The sequence below is a fragment of the Acomys russatus genome, chromosome 24 (assembly GCF_903995435.1).
Source record: "Acomys russatus chromosome 24, mAcoRus1.1, whole genome shotgun sequence".
Lineage (NCBI taxonomy): Eukaryota > Metazoa > Chordata > Mammalia > Rodentia > Muridae > Acomys > Acomys russatus.
In genome coordinates, this window is record NC_067160.1 from 6819274 (window position 1) to 6837938 (window position 18665).

General features: G+C 39.5%; 1 protein-coding gene across 1 annotated transcript in view; it reads left to right on the forward strand.

Moving 5' to 3' along the window:
• Pde1a (phosphodiesterase 1A) overlaps positions 1 to 18665 on the forward strand; it is a 274118-nt gene that overhangs the window by 212404 nt on the left and 43049 nt on the right. The window contains exons 3-7 of the mRNA XM_051167128.1: positions 2240 to 2422; positions 6466 to 6532; positions 9335 to 9451; positions 11178 to 11318; positions 18432 to 18532. Coding sequence (XP_051023085.1) covers positions 2240 to 2422; positions 6466 to 6532; positions 9335 to 9451; positions 11178 to 11318; positions 18432 to 18532 — 609 coding nt within the window. The remainder of the gene's footprint in view (positions 1 to 2239; positions 2423 to 6465; positions 6533 to 9334; positions 9452 to 11177; positions 11319 to 18431; positions 18533 to 18665) is intronic.

Below are 18665 nucleotides of genomic sequence, written 5' to 3' on the forward strand. Positions count from 1 at the left end.
AGTTCTCAGTTACAGCCTCTGCCAGGCCTTCAGTTAGGCTGTTTCCTCAGGACCCTGCTCTGCGGCAGCCAGGGCGCTTTATCTACCAGCCCACGTCACTTCCCAGATGTTAATGCACACCGTCTCCGCAGCTCTTTTGATGCCCTTGGCCAGGAGTTCTCCATGTTTTCTAGGTTTTTCTGAGATAAGATGTGATCTGAGCTGGCTCAGGTTGGCATCCCTCACACTTGCCATCCTTCTGCCACAGCATCCCAAGTGCTGGGACCCCTGTGTCTTGGTCAGAAGTTCTAAATCCAAGAAATCTTTGCCTTTATGTTAAGATTTGCTCTTGACTGACAGTGTTCCTCACCCTTAGAGAGTCTCAGTCTCCTGAAATGAGCTTTCAACATAACCTATGTATCCTTGCATGCCATGGTTTGGGGTTCAAACAACTAAGTATTAGAAGCATGTTGGGGGACAGAAAATGCTGGTCTGATGTATTTTGATGCTGATTACAGCTTGCTGTCTCTGTGAGCCACCTTTTGACCAATAAAAGACCATCACCTGGGCAGGGCAAAAAGGAGATAGGTGTGGCTAAGGGCCTCAGGCTTGGAGAGACAGAGGGAATCTTAAGAAAAAGAGAGACCAGAGGAGAAGAAGGCCAGCATGGGTTAGATGGAGGAGAAGCACATGGCTGCTGTGGATGGAGATTTGGCCCAGATGAAGAACATTAGCAAGTATTTGGGATTATGGATGGGAAGTAGCTTGATAGAAATTATTAGAAACAGATGGCATGGGATTGGGGCAGGTATGGGATACCTATCCCACTGTGGAAAGTACGTTAGGACAATAATATCTTCCTTGCCCCAGGTTAACTAAGGCTATTTTAAAGTATAACAGGTGTCTGTGTCTTGATTGATACCTAGCGGATTATACTGACATTATAATAATAGGTACAGGCCAGATAATAAACAATTATTAGGTCATATAGATAATTTAACAACAACAGAAGTATCCAGGAGAAAAAGATGGCATGTGGACTGAATGTGTATAATCCTTTTTGTTATTCTTCCCTAAATAACACAATATGACACATGCATACATACATACATATTTTATATATATATATATATATGGCATGTACATTTGATTAGGTGTCATATGGAACGAAGAACTGATTTAAAGTATACGTTAGGGAGCTCATGGGCTACATATAAATATAACCTGATATTTTATAAATGAGACTTCAGCATGTGATGATCTGGGCATCCTAGGGGTAAGGCAGCATCCTTAATTCCTCATCAAGACTAAGGGACAGCTCCAACCCATCAAACTTTATTTTAAAAGTATTATTGCTTACATGAGTGTATATGGTGTGTGTGTGTGTGTGTGTGTGTGTGTGTGTGTGTGTGTGTGTGTGTGTGTATGTATGTGTTATGCGTGTGTATTTTGTGTGTATGTGTTATGTATGTGTGTTTGTGTGTATGTGCACACGTGTTTGAATGTGTGGGTATGAATGCACAATACCATGTAAATGCCAGTCTAAAGTCAACTTTTAGAAGTCTGTTCTTTCTTTCCACATGGGTTCTGAGGATTGAACTCAAGTCTTCATGCTTTCATAGAAAGTCTTTTACCTGTTTAGCCAACTCACTGGCCTTGTTTCTTCTCTTGTGATTCTTTAATGTTTTAAAAATCTGTAATACTGTTAGAAAGACTATTTTAGAGTTCTTAAGTCATTTCATTAATTTAGAAGAACTTATTTAATGAAAGAGCACATATGAGTGGCTTTGGAATCATTAAAAATTCAAATAGCACATACTATCTGTACTACGTAGAAAAATTAAATGTAAGAGATTTTTTATAGCCTCAACCTCCTTTTCTTTCCATTCTGCTTGCTTCTTTAGTAGTGCAAACTTACTCATGAATTTTCTTTCCTATCTTTTTGTTTTACTCACCATAGGATAGTATATTAATGAGATTGACAACTGATAACTTAGCCACTGCTATTACTGTCCATCGATATTTGGAAAACAGCAGATGCTATCTTGTATGGTTTGATGCCTCCCGCAAATGATGGGCTTGGAAACTTAGCTTTGCAAATGTTAACTCAAAATGTATAAACAGTTTATGTTCAGGAATAATTAGAGAACTGTGTGCCATTAAAACAAGCAAAGGAAAACAAACAAAGCTTTGCCATATTTGTTTCTTCATTCATCTTTGCTCCTCTTTCCCACTGCATATTCTGTGCCTGTGTCTGTAGAAGACTTCTGGACACTGAAGATGAGCTCAGTGACATTCAGACTGACTCAGTCCCATCGGAGGTCCGAGACTGGTTGGCTTCAACCTTTACACGGAAAATGGGGATGATTAAAAAGAAAGCCGAGGAAAAGCCAAAGTTTCGAAGCATCGTCCATGCTGTTCAGGCTGGGATTTTTGTGGAAAGGTAAGCAAGCAGCACAGTTGACATCCCAAGTAGGAAAATCTAAAAGTTCATATCATACTTATGAAGGACATATGCCATCACAAGTCTAACTAGGCTGGCCAGTTTGGTCTTGCAAGTGAATATGCCTACACCAAAACCACCTTGCCTTGGATGCTTTCTTTCTATTTCTATTAGGATGACAAGAGGATTGAAATTATACTTATTTGGAAACATGTTTGTCGATATCTGTTTATAAATATTTCTAACATATTCACAGGTTATCAATTAATTTTATGTAAATAAATTATAATAACTCATAAAAATAAATCCTATAATAAGTAGTAATTTTTATTACAAAGTCAAGTGAGTCTTTTTTTTGTTCCAAATAGAAAAAAACCCTTCCCTCTTTCTGTTTCCATCATGAGATGAACTCTGTACTTCCACTCTGGAGGACGTAGTTTTTAGCATTTGTATTGCTGAAAGACCCCCAATATCAAGGGGATCGTCAGAGTGCTCAGTGTTTACACATATTAATAATAGCCAAGTTTCATATGGTAGTTTATTTTTTTTAGCTTTAAGAAAAAGTACTAACCTTCTTTCTACAAAGCGAGATGTTTTATAATTAAAACTACAGAAAGAACAGTTATAAACATATCTGACAAAACCAAAAAGCGTTTACCAGGAATCCTTCAGATTAAAAAGTAACATATTTAATTGTGTGTAAAATGGAAAATTCAGTATTTTGAAACTGGTCAAATTGAAGGACAGATAATTATTTACCAGGTCAGTGTTTTTGACACAGTGACTGGTTAGGTCAAGCTGGCCTCGAATTTTCAATTCTTCTGCCTCATGTCTCTGGAGAGTTAAGGCTACAGGCTTATGTCACCATGCTCAGCTTTAGCACCCTTAAGTACATTCTGGCCATTTTTTTTTTTTTAATCTCTCAATATTTCAGAGCACCACTTGCAACCAAAGCAACAATGCAAATGAGAAAGTATAACAAGAGTGCCATTGCAAATGCAGTTTAAAGATGTGTTAGGACCGTAGTGATAACACTTCAAAAGCTAATTCCATGAGGATACAACACAAAAGAGTGCTTACTTAAATTACTTTGCAAGGTGCCTAGCTACTTCTGATTGGCTTAGATAGAAGAATACTAAAGATATTCTAGTGAGTGTCGGGCTCCTACCTTGCCTGGTGCATAGACAAATCTAACAAGTCTGAAGCAAGGAAGCCGGGCCAAGGAGAACGTCTACAGTCATATTCCTTTTGTGGGAGTCTTCCTGATTTCCCATGGCATCAAACTAAAAACTTCTAGGCGCTTTAGAGGGTCTCACACAAGGCATCATTAGTGGCTTGCTAAGGAAATGTGCATTACCTTCCTTGTTTAGGGTCTTACAAACCGTGGCAAGCTGAAAATCAACGAAAACTGTGAATATGATCCAGCTGAATCTTATGAGACCGGTGTTATAAAGTCAGGATTCATATACTGACCTGATAAATTTTTATTTTTTACATAGACCATCATACAAATCTAATTTCCAAATAGAAATCTCAAAGTGCACAGGAGATAACTATATGAAACTTTATCTTTTGTAAATGAGCGTGCTTAAAGTGTTGAGGAAGGAAATCTTTACCAAAGTCAAATCCCTATTATTGCTCCACTTATCTTGACTTTTCAGAAGTAATTACCTTCAACCCTGAAAATATGTTTTGTTGCTTCTCCCACAATTCCTCTCTCCCAAGACTCGATTCCTCAGCAAGTCGCAGTTATTTGCCCAAATGCTATCTGGAACAATGAGGAGCATATGAATGTTTCTTTTTGCTTCTAAGAGTTAGAATCATATTTCATAACTTTAGAGAAACCTTCAAAAATGATCCATTATAATTCCACTTGGATTCCAGGAAGTTCATTAGTCTTTTTTTCCCAAGATACGTGGCACATCACCGATTTAATAAAACAAAAGTCCGCTGCACAAAGATGTCCTGGGGCAGTCAGGCTGATTTTTTCTTTTTATTGGCTATAATTTTACTTGTTAGAATATAAAATTTACAATTTTGTATTTCTGTGCTTGATGACAGGACTGGGAAGGTAATAGGGAGGGTTGTGTTTTCGATCACTTTACGAGGGCAACAGCCACCCTTGCCTCTTTTCATCCCGTGTAATAAGTGGTAGTATGTCTGCAGCCTATTTCCCAGTCTAAGAAATTCCGCGGCGTCAGAGCGGCCAGTGGAGCTCACGGCCTCTGAGTTACATGAAGTTGGAAGCCGCAGGACTGCCTGGGAGATAACGAAGGTAGTTCCTGTAGTAGCGATGAGAGCTCACCTCTGTTGGGTTTATAGACTGTGTCCAGAATTTACATTCTTCACGGTCTACAGAAAGATTAGGATTCTCTTTTTATAGATGAGCTCTTAAAAGATTGCTCCGAATGCCACATAGCTACCTAGTGGCTAATTTGCAATTCAAAGCATGACTTCTCTCTCCTTCCCTATCCTCCCTTCCCTCCTCTGACAGGAGATCCCACTGATTTAATACTATTTAATGCTTAAAATGTTTGTATTAGCGTTTGTATTGACAATTCCCTGTTCACTGCCCTTTCTTCCATCCCATCCTTCTTTTCTTCACAATAATTATAGAAAAAATGTGTAGATAAAGATTGTTTCTTTCCATAAGGTCCACAACTAAGTGACTTTATTGACAATAATTATTTTTTTGACCCTTCATTGTGTGAATAGCACTTTCCTTGCTCTGAAGGATTGGGGTAGTTATGCTTTTCTCTATGAGGTGATTGATGGAAAATTTTAATTGTAAACTGTTCTGATGTCTTTCAATAAAGAAGTTTGTTATTTTACTAATCATCCACATCTAAAATTCACCTATGATTGTTTAAAGCAAGTATGAAATTGAAACAGCAAAGTGTCTGTGTGGTGACATGGGGAGGTGCTCTTTCAAAAAAAGTAGGATAGAGTCACGATAAAACACGTTTTCAATCTGAGCTCCCATGAAGTAGTAAGTGGAAAACATGACACATTACTTGACTTTTTATTATTATTTTAAATAGTCATTGATTGTGCACAGCAATGTGTTTTCTGGATTTTAACACATAAACCACAAATTCAAAAATGTTCATATATTTTCACGATGATTTTTGTTCTCCCCTGGACTCTTTCTAATATTGACCACATCTCTCAGATTTACTCAAATTACAGTGTTTTCCTTATAAGTTAGGGGTAAAGTTCACAGCAATACAATCTAAGGATACAGCTTGTTGTATGCCAATTTTACATAAAAGTAAGAGACATTTGATACTTGAAGCATGTCTTTCCAGAACCTTAGGGAGTTGTCACAAATCCTTCACACTCCCAAACAGACACCGCTTTCTGTTACCTGTGCTGGGGTCTTCCTCACTAGACTCCCCGCTTGCATGTGGTGTCGTCAGGTTAGCATCCTGTCAGAAAACACACAAGCTACAAGTATATAACAGCACACTGATGTTGCTACTGTTACAGGAAGGAAGAGAAAACTTTCTCACAATCATCTTTCTTCAATAATATTGGGTGGCAATGTGAATAGTCTTGAGCTATTTTTGTCAATATTACCTTTTGTAACATCCTTAGCCACAAAGAGCCGTGCAAATTTTGATGGTGCTGTTTCTCCCTGATAAATGTGTAAATAGATAATCCAAACATGTTTAGAAGTGTGTTCATGCTCTTCAGCCTCCAGTCTAAAACTTTTAGTACACAAATGGACATAAAGCAAGAATATTCTGTTGTCACGGATGAGGTGGCCTGTCAAAACTGTCACTGTACTTGGAAAGTACAGCTGACTTGTTAATTGCATGAAGCTCAGGGAAAGTTGACGTTGTGTGGCAGCTGAGATCACTTATCAGAGTCACTGTGCATAGACAAATGCTGTACCCCCTGTCACCCAAAGAATGTCATTATCACCATTGTCACAGTGGGGATACATTTGAAGAAATGAGGCGTTGTCTTGATATTTGAGAAAATAGCTGAAACTGTTGAACAAAGGGATGTTATATATACAATTATTCTGTCTTTTTTAGGATGTACAGGAAGAGCTATCACATGGTTGGTTTGGCATATCCTGCAGCTGTCATAGTGACACTCAAGGTGAAATAATTTCAGTTATTTTCCTTTCTATAATCACAGAGATTTCTTTCTCAAGTGCCTGGGAGAAAAATGAGGGCAGGTCTTTGCTGCTGCCTCCATACAACAACATGAAAATTATGTTAAACATTTGTTTAATGTAAAGCAACCAAGCCTTGACTCACCACAGAGTCACGTGACAGCTACACATCAGAGTCACGTGACATCTATCTGGTGCTAATGGTCAATGCCAATTGTTGTACATGAATGGATGAACTTTTCCTCCAAGTTTTACTTACTTGGTTCTTGAATTCCACATTGAAATGACATTATTTTGAGAATATGCCTGTCTTCTTAAGCTTATATTATGCACTGAAAGGTGTTTTGTCTGCATTTAAATAACAAAATATAAAGGAGAAAATTATTCAAGATCTTAGGTCTGAGAAATTATAAAACTGATACAGAAACTAGTCAACAAAAACCAACCTTTCCTGCCTGTGTCTGGTTTCTACTGGGACTGCCCCACCCCAATGCCCTCTGTGTGATTACAGTGTTGTGTGTGCTGGAAATGATCAGAAGTGAGAGTCAGCCTGAGGAGGCTGCTGGCTCACACATCCCCATTTCACATGTGGGAGATACAGCACGCGGGTGGACCTTGCTCATAGCTGTTTGTTTGGCAGGGAAGTCTTGTAGGCCATTCATTCTTAACTCCATTTTCCTCTGTTTCTTAATTTGAGGACTCAACTTTGTCTCTGTGGTTTTCTTATATTAGCCAAGAGATTTTGGCTTACTTTATTGCCTACATTTTGCTCTGAAGATTTAAATGTTATTGATTTTAAGAGGCTGTTCATTTTTCATGATGCATTTTAGTGTATTCATGCTTCCAAAACTCCAGTAAAGGCAAACATGTAAATTTTGTGCTTCATCAATATGTCAACTACTCTTTTTTGAATGATTTTCCTGTCGTTCCTATTATTTCTTCAACTATGTGCAAGAAAACGTTTGGTTTTGTTCATTTATGACCTATCCGCTTAATAACCAACTAAAATATTTTGGTATAGAAACACAATTGTTTTGTAAAATATGGTTTATTAAAACCATATGAAGTGCAAGGCTGAGGGACTAAACATCACCAAGCAAAGAACATTTTAGTGAGTGCGCTGTCTGAGAACCCTCCATGCTACCCTGACAGTATGGCTGCTAGACATCTGTGGCAGGTGACATGGGTAAACCACCTCTGTTTGTAAAGCCCTATGAAGCGTGGTGAACTAGCCATTTTCCCAGCAGGGACCTGAGCTGAGCCCCCAACTGGAAACCTTGAAGGTATGAACCAGCTCTTCCTTGTTAGCTTTGTGAATTTGATAAAAGATGTATTGTCCTTGGTGCTCTCCCAATGCTAAAACTCCTTCTAACAAGAATGCTAGATTTTTAATTTACAATGAGATAAAAGTGGGTGCTTTGTCATCCTATTGGAGCCATATGGGAGGAATTTGACAATTGCATGCAAGTAAACAAACACTTAATTGGTGTTTGATTCTAAGTGATTGAAAAAGGCTGGCAAACTGGTGCAGTGGGTAAAGGAGTTTGCTACAAAAGCCTGGTGACCTGAGTTCAAATTGTGGGACCCACTTAAAGATGGAAGGAAGGAACTTACTCTGCAAAGTTGTCCTCCAGCCTCCGCATGCATGGGACAGCCTGCATGAGGCCTCGCACACACATAACAACGGGTTTTATGGTACCAGCTGAAGCCATGACCATTACGGTTCACAGGACACAGTTTTAAAAGGGGCTTCATCAGCTGGCTCATTTAGTTTTAGCGTCTCACAGCATATAAAGTTGGCTCCCATAGCAACGTTCATCACACAAAGGAAAGAAATGCTGAATGGTGTTGACAAACATAAAATTAGTCATTGCTTTAATTGTCCACTTACTATCCAACACTAAATCTGTGTGTGTGTGTGTGTGTGTGTGTGTGTGTGTGTGTGTGTGTGTGTGTGTGTGTGTGTGAGACATGTGTGCTTTCATGTATTCACCAGGCCTCCTATGCTGAGGATCTACTTTTGAACAGAATAATGAGTTCCGTTAGGTTTTCTTCAACAAAACCATGTGGGGGACTGCATTGGCCAGATAGCCCTACTTAATGCTCCCAGTGCCACTGAAAGGGGATCCATACCCAGTGCTACCCGTTTCCCTATAGACCTGCCTATGTCCTGTCCCCAAAGAACTGCAAGAAGTGGCAAAACTACTAACCCTGTCCTCCAATTGTTCTCACTGTCTCTGAGGGAATCTATAAGTAAGTCAGCCTAGGTGATATGAGGGATACTAAGGTTCTGCTTCACTCTGGAATTTCATCCCAAAGAAAGATGTATACTATCAGTGCTTTATAAGCTAAATTATGGGCTCTGTGCTGAAAGCAATGGAGCAGGTGGGTGGATGAGTGGAAGCAAAGACCAGGAATACTTTTCCTCCATCCCTCAGTCGACAACACTCATGCACCAGTGACCCTGCCTTAAAATGGAACCATTCTAGAAAATGCTTTATGGCATGATGTCAGAGAGAGCAAAGATGGAAGCAGCATTAGACTGTTATCAGCTTCATAATCCTGGGACTTGAGGAAAGACCTTGATGCTGTCTTATGCATGGGAGCCTTGCTTCCAAAGCCCAGTAACATCAGACTCTACTAGAGTACAGTTTGATATATTCAGCTGTAATGTTCCTTGCTGTACGTTCAATGTTTAATCTGTTAAATACATTTCCATGAAAAGCAGCATAATTATATGATCATGCTATCTAAAATATTGACTCTCTTATTTTTTTTTTTAACAGGAGGTTGATAAATGGTCTTTTGACGTATTTGCCTTAAATGAAGCAAGCGGGGAGCATAGTCTGAAGTTTATGATTTATGAATTGTTTACCAGATATGATCTTATCAACCGCTTCAAGGTCAGAAACGTCAACAGTGAGATGCTCAGAGAACTGGTTATTTGAGTAAGAAACACTGAGCCGTTGATCAATGCCTTTAGGTTGATTTGCCAGGCCACAGGTCAGGGGTATGAACTCACCCTATGCTGAAACTGCAACTCACTGACTTGTCTGTGCATCCCAAGACCAGAAAAGTTTATCCCAACAGGATACAGGTACCTCTGTGTTCTTCACAGAATACTATCTACATCCTGAAAAAGTACAATAGATCTTAGCATTCTTTCTTTTTTCATTAACATTTGGAAATTGTATTTACTTTTAAAAATTATAATTTATTCACATTATATCCTGGTTGTTATCCTCTCGCTCTTATCTTCCTGGTCCCACCCTCCCTGCTCTCTTCTGCCCTATTCCCCTCCTCTAGACCTCTGATGGGGGACCCTCCCCTAATGTCACAGCCTATCAGGTCTCATCAAGAAAGCAGGCTACCAAGAAGAGACTTGATACCCTATGAGCATATACAGGAGGAAGAGGTCCCCTCAGTCACAGTCATAGGGGAGGGGAGTAAGGAGAAAATGGGAGGGAGGGAGGAATTGGAGGATACAAGGGAGGGGATAACCATTGAGATGTAATATGAATAAATTAATAAAATATTTAAAAAAAAAAAAGAAAGCCTGCTTCCCCTTCCTCTGTGTGCCTGCAAGGCCACCCCGCCAAGGAGCAGAGATCAAATCCTGGGGACCAGAGTGCATGTCAGAGGTTCAGCAGCAGTCGCCCCACTGCCCCCACATGGAGAATTAGCTGTCCATCAGCTCCATATGAGCAAGGGTGTAGGTTTTCTGCACACAGTTGCTATTGGTTGGTGCATCAGTTTGTGCAGGGCCCCATGTGTCCAGCGGGAGATTGGGACAGATACTGGGACTGAAAGCCGGACACTGGGTGGAGCACTGAGCGTTTGTCTGGAAGAGTCTGGGAGAAGGGGCATGGAAGGGCCTGGAGCAGTCAGGAGCTCCACAGGGAGACCGTCAAGATCAGCGGATCTGGACACGGGGCGGGGGTGGGGGGCTGCTGCACAAACTGATTCTAGCATTCTTAGACTATACAGCAAGCCCTTTTCTTTCCTTTATTTTGAAGTATGGTCTTTCTATGTAACCCAAGGAACCGTTGAATTTGCCGTGTAGAGCAGGCTTGTCTGGAACACTCAATCTTCTTAAGTCAGCCACAGGAGCTTTGGGATCTCGGCACTACATCACCACATCTAACTTACTGGAAACTTTTCCTAGACTGATAGGATGGGTCTGCAAATTGGTTTTCCTTAGAAGCATCTAAGCAACACCTTTGCTTCAGATGTCTGAGCAGCCCGAGACGCTAAGTTCTATTTGCTGGGGGACTATGGCATATTAAGGGCTGGAAAGTGCTGGGAGGGTACAGATTTTCTCCTACAAATAGGAAAACTAGGCTTTGGTGCTTACATTGGGGCATTTTATACTTCTACGAACTAGCCCTTTACAAGAATAAAAGATATAAGATTTCATAACTATATGGTATGAGCTATTACATTTGTGTTATAGCCCTCCAAATTTAAGGCTATCATATCAATAATGTGGATTTTAAAAAAAATTACATTGAACTCAAAATTACTGCCCATCTTTGACTCATTAATTTGTTCCATGCCTAACACTGTGCTCATGTTTATGTAGTGTGACAATTTGGGCCAAAATATAATAATAAATATTGTTTTCCACAGATTCCTGTTTCTTGCCTAATTGCCTTCGCAGAAGCTTTAGAAGTTGGTTACAGCAAGCACAAAAACCCATATCATAATTTGGTTCATGCAGCAGATGTCACTCAAACTGTGCATTACATAATGCTTCATACAGGTATCATGGTAAGAAACCCTTTATAAGTGAAGCATACTGGCATGAGAACAGCAAATACCGTTCTTTTGAGGTTGTCTTGTCTCTGATGCCATGGAGAAATATGTGTACAATATCATATGTACTATAACATCTATGTGATAACCACTGGGATTTTATATTAGTTATATATTTTCCAGAAAATAATTTAAATCCCTAGAAGAAAGCATAAAGGTCAATTAAACTATACTTAATATGTCAGTTTTCCAAATTTTGAACTGTAGAATTCTGTTTTTTTTTTTTGCTTGTATTTTTTCTTTTATTGAAAATGGAGGTTCTCTTCCATAGTACACCCTGACTAGATTTCCCTTTCCTCCACTCCTTCCAGTTCCCTCCACCATATTATTTCCCAAGTGCATCCAGCACCTTTCTGTCTCTCATTAGAAAACAAACAGGCCTCTAAGGGTAATAATAAAATTAGGTAAAAAAATAGAATAATATAAAGCAAAAACTAACATATTGTAATTGGAAAACACAAACATATAGAAAAAAAAAGAGCCCAAGAAAAGGTGCAAGAAGCAAATAATAGACACAGAGACCCTTTCATCTGCCCACTCAGGAATAACACTAAACTGGAAACCATAATATGTACACAAAGGACCTGTGGGGTAAAAGAGAGACAGAGAGAGAGAGAGAGAGAGAGAGAGAGAGAGAGAGAGAGAGAGAGAGAGAGAGAGAGAGAGAAAAGAAGAAGAAGAAGAAGAAGAAGAAGAAGAAGAAAAAGAAGAAGAAGAAGAAGAAGAAGAGAGGAGAGAGAGAAGGAGGAGGAGGAAAGAGAAGAGAAGAGAGAAGAAATTATATTAAGAACCAAAGCCCTGATATGATGTTATGAGACAAAGCACCTCCTAAGATGCCATTGAGTACATTTTCTTGTGGCATCCTCTGTTGTGTGTGAAGCCTCCTATCCTTAAGACAGTTTATTTCTTTTCTAAGTAAATCCTTTATTCTTACAGAAATCAACCAAAAACTAAAATAGGTAAAATGACTGACCTAGAGAAAAAGCCTTCAGAATATGTTTAGGATAAGTGCTTTTCTTCACTCAGGTTCTAGCACTCTGGTGCTTAAAATGCTAACCACAGACATATCCTTACAGGGGGTTGGGAAAGTGTTTATGGTGAACTTTCCTTGACATTCTTTTCTGTCTTTTGCACCTGAGTGAATGATTGAATGAACAAGAGATTCAACATGCAAAGGTTAGCATAACAGTAATGGAAGATTGTGGGATGGCTAGGCACTTCTGCAGTCTCAGCTCAGAACAACCTTTGGGAAGAAAAAAAAAAAAAGAGACACCTGCTACGGTGGTCAGTGAGGAGTGTGGGCCATGTGCCACCCTCAAGTTCTGTGCCTTCTTAGTTTCTTATCTGCCAATCTTGGCTGAAATAATGACCTTAATGTCTGCAAGTGGCATTTATTTGAGCTAACTACTTGGGTTACAACTCTTCACAGAATTGAAAGCTAACATTTCAATACTGTGGGGTTTTTTCCTGAACTGTCCTATCCCACTGTCCACATGGGACTCATCAACTTCCTCAACCGCCTCACTCTGCAGTAGGGTTAGGATCCAGAGAAAATCCTGAGACCTTAGCATAGAGCCCTAAGGAGCTGGTGACGTGTAGTAGGTACATGATTTTCTAAGATTTAACAAATGCACAAAATTATCATCATAGTTGGATTTTCTCCCTCCCACAATTAATTCCGTGGATTACTACATATGATATCCATTTACGAGAGCCCATCCCACAGTGCCTTACAAATTGACTGAATACTTTTTCAGTCCTTGTTTTCCTTGTAAAGCAAATTGAAAAAGAATGTGATGTCACAGCCAGAATTTCATCATATTACAATATATTTCAGTGCAAACACATTTTGTTGTTTTCTTTATTACAAGGACACGGGGACCAAACAAATACTTCCCCTTTCATCCTGGGATTCCTAAGTTCAAAGGTTACCCTGAAAAGATGATGTGACACCAAGGTGTCACATTAGTGAATGAGCAAAAACTTTCAAATCCACCATATGACTTTAACCTCCGATTAAAACGAAGATTTGTTGTGTGCATCACAAGCCCTTGCCGGTTCTCTTGAAGCCCAGGAAACCCGAGCCCACACTGCTGCTTCCTGGCATAATACCAAGGAAAGGAAACTGTTAGTGAGGGTCAGAGCCACTCCTGAGAAAACCACAAATGTGGATGTAATTTCATTTCTTTTAACAAATCTGGCATGACACCTGGCTTCTGATTTTAATCATTTTTCAGCAAGATATTAGTGAGATCACCCGTCAGTGTGACCACCATTAAATTAGTCTGCTGGTAAATGTAATTTAGTCTTGACTGAGATCCAGGAAATGCCCTCAATTAAAGCAAAAGAGAACGATTTTAAGAATGGAATACACTTTCTGCAGGTAAAATGAATTCATGAATGTGTTGAGTATTTTGTCAAAATGAGATCACACGGCCAACCTGACAGTTGGGGAAAGTACTTTTAACAAGCTTTTTCCCAGGGTGGTAGGTGAACACTAATTTTCATACAAATGAACATTTAGGTATTTGAAACAAAAACGCATTACAGAAATACCAGCTAGATCTTTTCCAGTTTTTCTCACTCTTCAGATTTGGCATGGAAAAGACTGGGTCACTCCTTTTAACGTGAAGTTGATGCCCTGCTATTTTGAGATGGCCTTATCAGAGTGACATTTATAGAGCACTCTAGTTCCAGGCCAGCGCCATCAGGTGACTAATGCATCTGTCACCTGCAAGGTGTTCTGAGGAGCATCTCCTGAGAGGTGTTGTGGTGGAGCTTCCTGTGGGTTACAGTCGTGGGAGAAATCCTCGGTCCCCACAGTCAGCAGTGGGAGAGAAGCTGGCACTTGATGCTGGCACAGTTCCTCGCCTGCCTCTCTCTGCTTTTGTCACTTGATTAACTTGTCACCTGTGCCATCATGACAGGGGCACGCAGCAAAAGAGCCATTTGCTAAAGAGCTACTGCTGTATGGAGTGATGCCAAGCTCTCCTCTAACTGTCTCTTTCTATACAAGGGCATTCTAGGGCGTTACCCAGAGTACTTTGTCCTTGGTGGCTGGTGGCCTTTATTCTCCCTAATGACCTCAGTAGAAGAAAGAGCGATGGCTTGCAATCTGAGAGTCTTTGGGATTTTCAGCCCATTGACTGACTGGCCAGATACTAACTCCCACACTTCGGGATGACTCCATTTTTCCTTAATCAATCCACAGACTATGTGGCAGGAAGTCCATGCTCTGTGACAATGGCTTCCCTTTCAATACTGTTGGAAAGAGAGTGGGTTTAGGAGGCTGATACCAGCTTTGAAAACATCCTCTGCAGCTTCTAATCTGTTAGCTCTCTATTTTGGCCTCCTTGTCACTGAAACAGAGTTAATAGTACTGACCGGTTCACAGACTGCTAATGAAGGGCCATTAAGTCTCAGTAACTATAAAGCACCTTATGTAGTACCTAAAATAAAATGCCTGTTTTCACAATGCAATACTTTTCTGCATTAACTTATAGCAAACTACTTGAGTTTGTTCAAAAAGATGAAGAAAAAGAAGTGTCCAACCCCAACACTTTAGTCTAAAATAGTTATTATGTTTCCTTAAAATGTTCTTAAGAACAAGTCAATATGGATTTTATGATCTGAAATTGTCCCCAGCCTAAACACACGCATGCACTTACATACCCAGCAACTCAAATGTGAGCATAGTCTTAGTGTTCTGTTGGGTTCTCTGGTTCCTATGTCCAAGTCAGTCAGTCAGTCAGTCAGTCAGATACTTGGCTTTTGAGAGACTAGAACATGGACAATTGTCTTGAGCCATGAAAGTTATTGTGCTCTACAGAAAGGGAAGAAACTGCAATCATTTTTTTTGTCTGAATCTCAATTCTTTTCTCTGTGTGACCTCTGGCATGTTAACCCAGTTCCACTGGGCTCATCTTTGCTATCTGCCAACATAAAGATACAAATATTTATCTACTGAGTGGAAAATAGGACAAGCATAAGAGTAATGGAATCATTTCAAGGGCCCATGCAACAACAGTTCTGGAGGCTTCCTGTCAATAACAGATGCATAGTGCTGCTTCCGCTATAACCTGGGGACTGCCACTTGAGAATTCATCTGCCTGCGCCTGCCTGTACACCACAAAGTAGCTACAGTTTAAATGAGGTGCAGAATCTACTTTGCTCATGGCTCATTATTTGTTTGTTTTTCAAGACATGGTCTCTCTGTGTAGCCTTGGCTGTACTGGACTCACTTTGTAGACCAGGCTGGCCTCGAACTCACAGAGATCCTCCTGCCTCTGCTTCCCGAGCACTGGAATTAAAGGCGTGCACCACCCAGCTATGGATCATTGTTTTAACCTTGGATTTCTTTCCAACAGGAACCAGCAGAGCCCAAGGTTGGACCCATGATACGATCTGATCTCATATGTCCCTAAGAATTATTTTAAAAATCTACAAGTTTAAATATTTCCTTAGCTATTAGCACATTCACCACCAGCAATAAATCGGTCATCCACGGAGGAGTTAGCAGTCATCCCAAAATTCTACTTTTATTAATAAAAAAAAAAAAGACTCTTTTTCAATTGAATGTGAAAATTTCTGTATTCCCAAATTATTTTTTCCTATAAATGTAATCAATAAGTCAATAAGGCCATAACCCAGTGATGATTACGTGGGATTCATGGAGAAACCTCTCTTTGTGTGAGGCAGAGATTAACTAGGAAAAAAACAGAAAATACATTTAAAATCAATTTTGACAGCTAGGAAGATAATAATTTTAAATAATTATAGGCTAGGCTGTGATTAAATCCCATTTCTAAATTTACTTTGCAGTTTTATACTTGATATTATCATAGCAGATACTGAATGCTGGTTTTTCTCAACCAGTTAAGTTTATAAATACAATGAATAAGAGATGCCTGAAAATGATGGGCAATCTCTGTTGCCTCGGAAATGTGTTTTCTTTAATAAAACAGTGGATCTCTGGGTTACCAACTATTTTAATTTCATTTCTATTCACTTCATGGTGTCTAGATCCATGGTCTCAGTGGGAACACTGGAGGCTCAATCCCAGCTCAATCTGCAACACAGGCTATTAGGGAGGTCACTGTCTTCCCTTTAATGTCTCACATGAGTGTCTATATGCACCAATCAGCTGGTTATACTAAGTCCCTTTGGTTCTCAGAGTCACCGCCTACGTGTCTGGCTTCCATAAAGTGAAGTCAGTAAGATGCTAAGTTGTCATCTTCTAGGTTTAATGTTTTGCAGTATAAAGTAATAACTGTAGTAAGGCGCCATTTGCTCTGTATTTAGCTACTGGACAAGGATCTGATAGGAAAAGCACATAAATTTAATCTAAACTTCTCAGAATGTACAGAGGACTACTCATTAATTCCATTTGAACTGGAACTGTAGCTCGGAGGGTAGACAGCTCACTTCCCCAGTGATGGAGAGAGACTCACACACTGGACTCACTTCTACTGCTCCCCACTACTGTCTTAGGAAAACCTGATAGACTTCAACTCTGTGAACAATATCTCTTGCTATGTGCCTCCTCCTGCCATTGGTTCTGTGAGAGAAATGTGGCTAAGTGAGCTCAGAGGGTCAACAGCCATCAGCTTCATCATTCCTGACTCCTGAGCCTTCATCAGTGCCTCCTGCCTGCCTTTCATACAGAATCCAAGTTCGTGAATTTTCATCAAAGTAGACCCTCAATTGGTTTTATAACCATCGTCCTCTTTTGAATCTCATTTGATTTGACTCTCAAGTGTAATGGGCTATTGGCAACTCTGTTTCAGTACTGGCATGTATGGTGTCATTACCCATTGGTTCTTTCTATGTTAAGGCCAGATGCTTACAGCCATATTTTTTCCCCAAAATCCATTGCCACCATCAAGCCTTTCTACCAGCACTTAGATTGACCCTGTGCCCGGTGACCTCTTTTAAACTACAAAGGTTACCTGGTATTTTGATTTGTATATGTATGTGTTTGTGTGTGCATATATAACTGTGTGTATATATATATGTGTGTGTGTGTGTGTGTGTGTGTGTGTGTGTCCATGTGCATGTGTGTGTGAACAAGTGAGTGTATGTGTCTGTGTGTGTTTATGTGTTTCAAATGTATGAAATATGTCCAAGAGAATAGTCTGTCTCACTTTAGAACCCTTTTCCAACACAGGTCCTGTCTTCTCGCAGGACTGTCAAAAACAATATTTGTTGAGCGTCTTGGCTGTTCTCTAGGGTCACACTTGCTCCCATGTGATGAGTGAGCATGTGAAACCTGCCTAGGCAATGGGACATGTGAATTTAATTGTATCGAGTTTTATTTATCTTAATTGTCACATGTGTTACTGTGTGTTGCAGAGAGCGTAGGTGACGAGCAATGTAGTGAATTGTTCTCTCAGCTATAGAAGTGGAGAAATGGTGTCAGCTGGGAAAAGGAAAGTCAATGTATATGAAACAGATGGGCCTGGATTTTTCATGAAAACAACTATTCTTTCCTTTGTCATTATCAAGTTTCACTGGATTGTAATAAATGTATTATAAATATAAAATTAGGTAAATTCTCAAAACTTTTCCACATTGTTAATTCTAAAAACGAATTTCATGTTCTCTCTTGAAAAGAGTAAGTACTTTCAGTTTAAAATGGAAATTTGCTTTCATGAGCTCTTCAGTATGGTCTTCTATAATTATATAAATATGTGTTTCAGTGAAGGCTAGCTCTATGTTAAAAGACCACTATATTTTAATTTATATCGTAAGATCCTAACCTACTAAGGTTGCAATTTCAAAATCCAGTTAGGGTCAATGTCTCAAACGATGGAAAATGACTCCTTTTGCAAGTAGCAAGGACAATCATATTTTGAATTTAAAAATTTGAACTTACAAAAAGTGACACAATCATTGATTTCATAAAGCACCCATTATTCCCAATTAATGGTGTGAGCATGAGAAAACAATGGAAAGAAACCGCCTATTATTTTACATGGTTGTGCATCCTGAATACACTAAAGACTTTCCGATAGAAAGAAAAGATGATGAAGATGTTGAGTGTGATGAGCTGTCTCCTTCCTTTGCTAGCACTGGCTCACTGAACTGGAAATTTTAGCAATGGTCTTTGCAGCTGCCATTCATGATTATGAGCACACAGGAACAACGAACAACTTCCATATTCAGACGAGGTAAGTGCAATGAAGTCTGAAGGTTGAGAAGCTAAAATTTAAAACTTATTTTTCTCAAAAGGAAAGGGTATAGATGGTGACTGTGGTCAAAGTACATGATGAAATTAAACAAAATAAGTGTCCTTATGAAGCC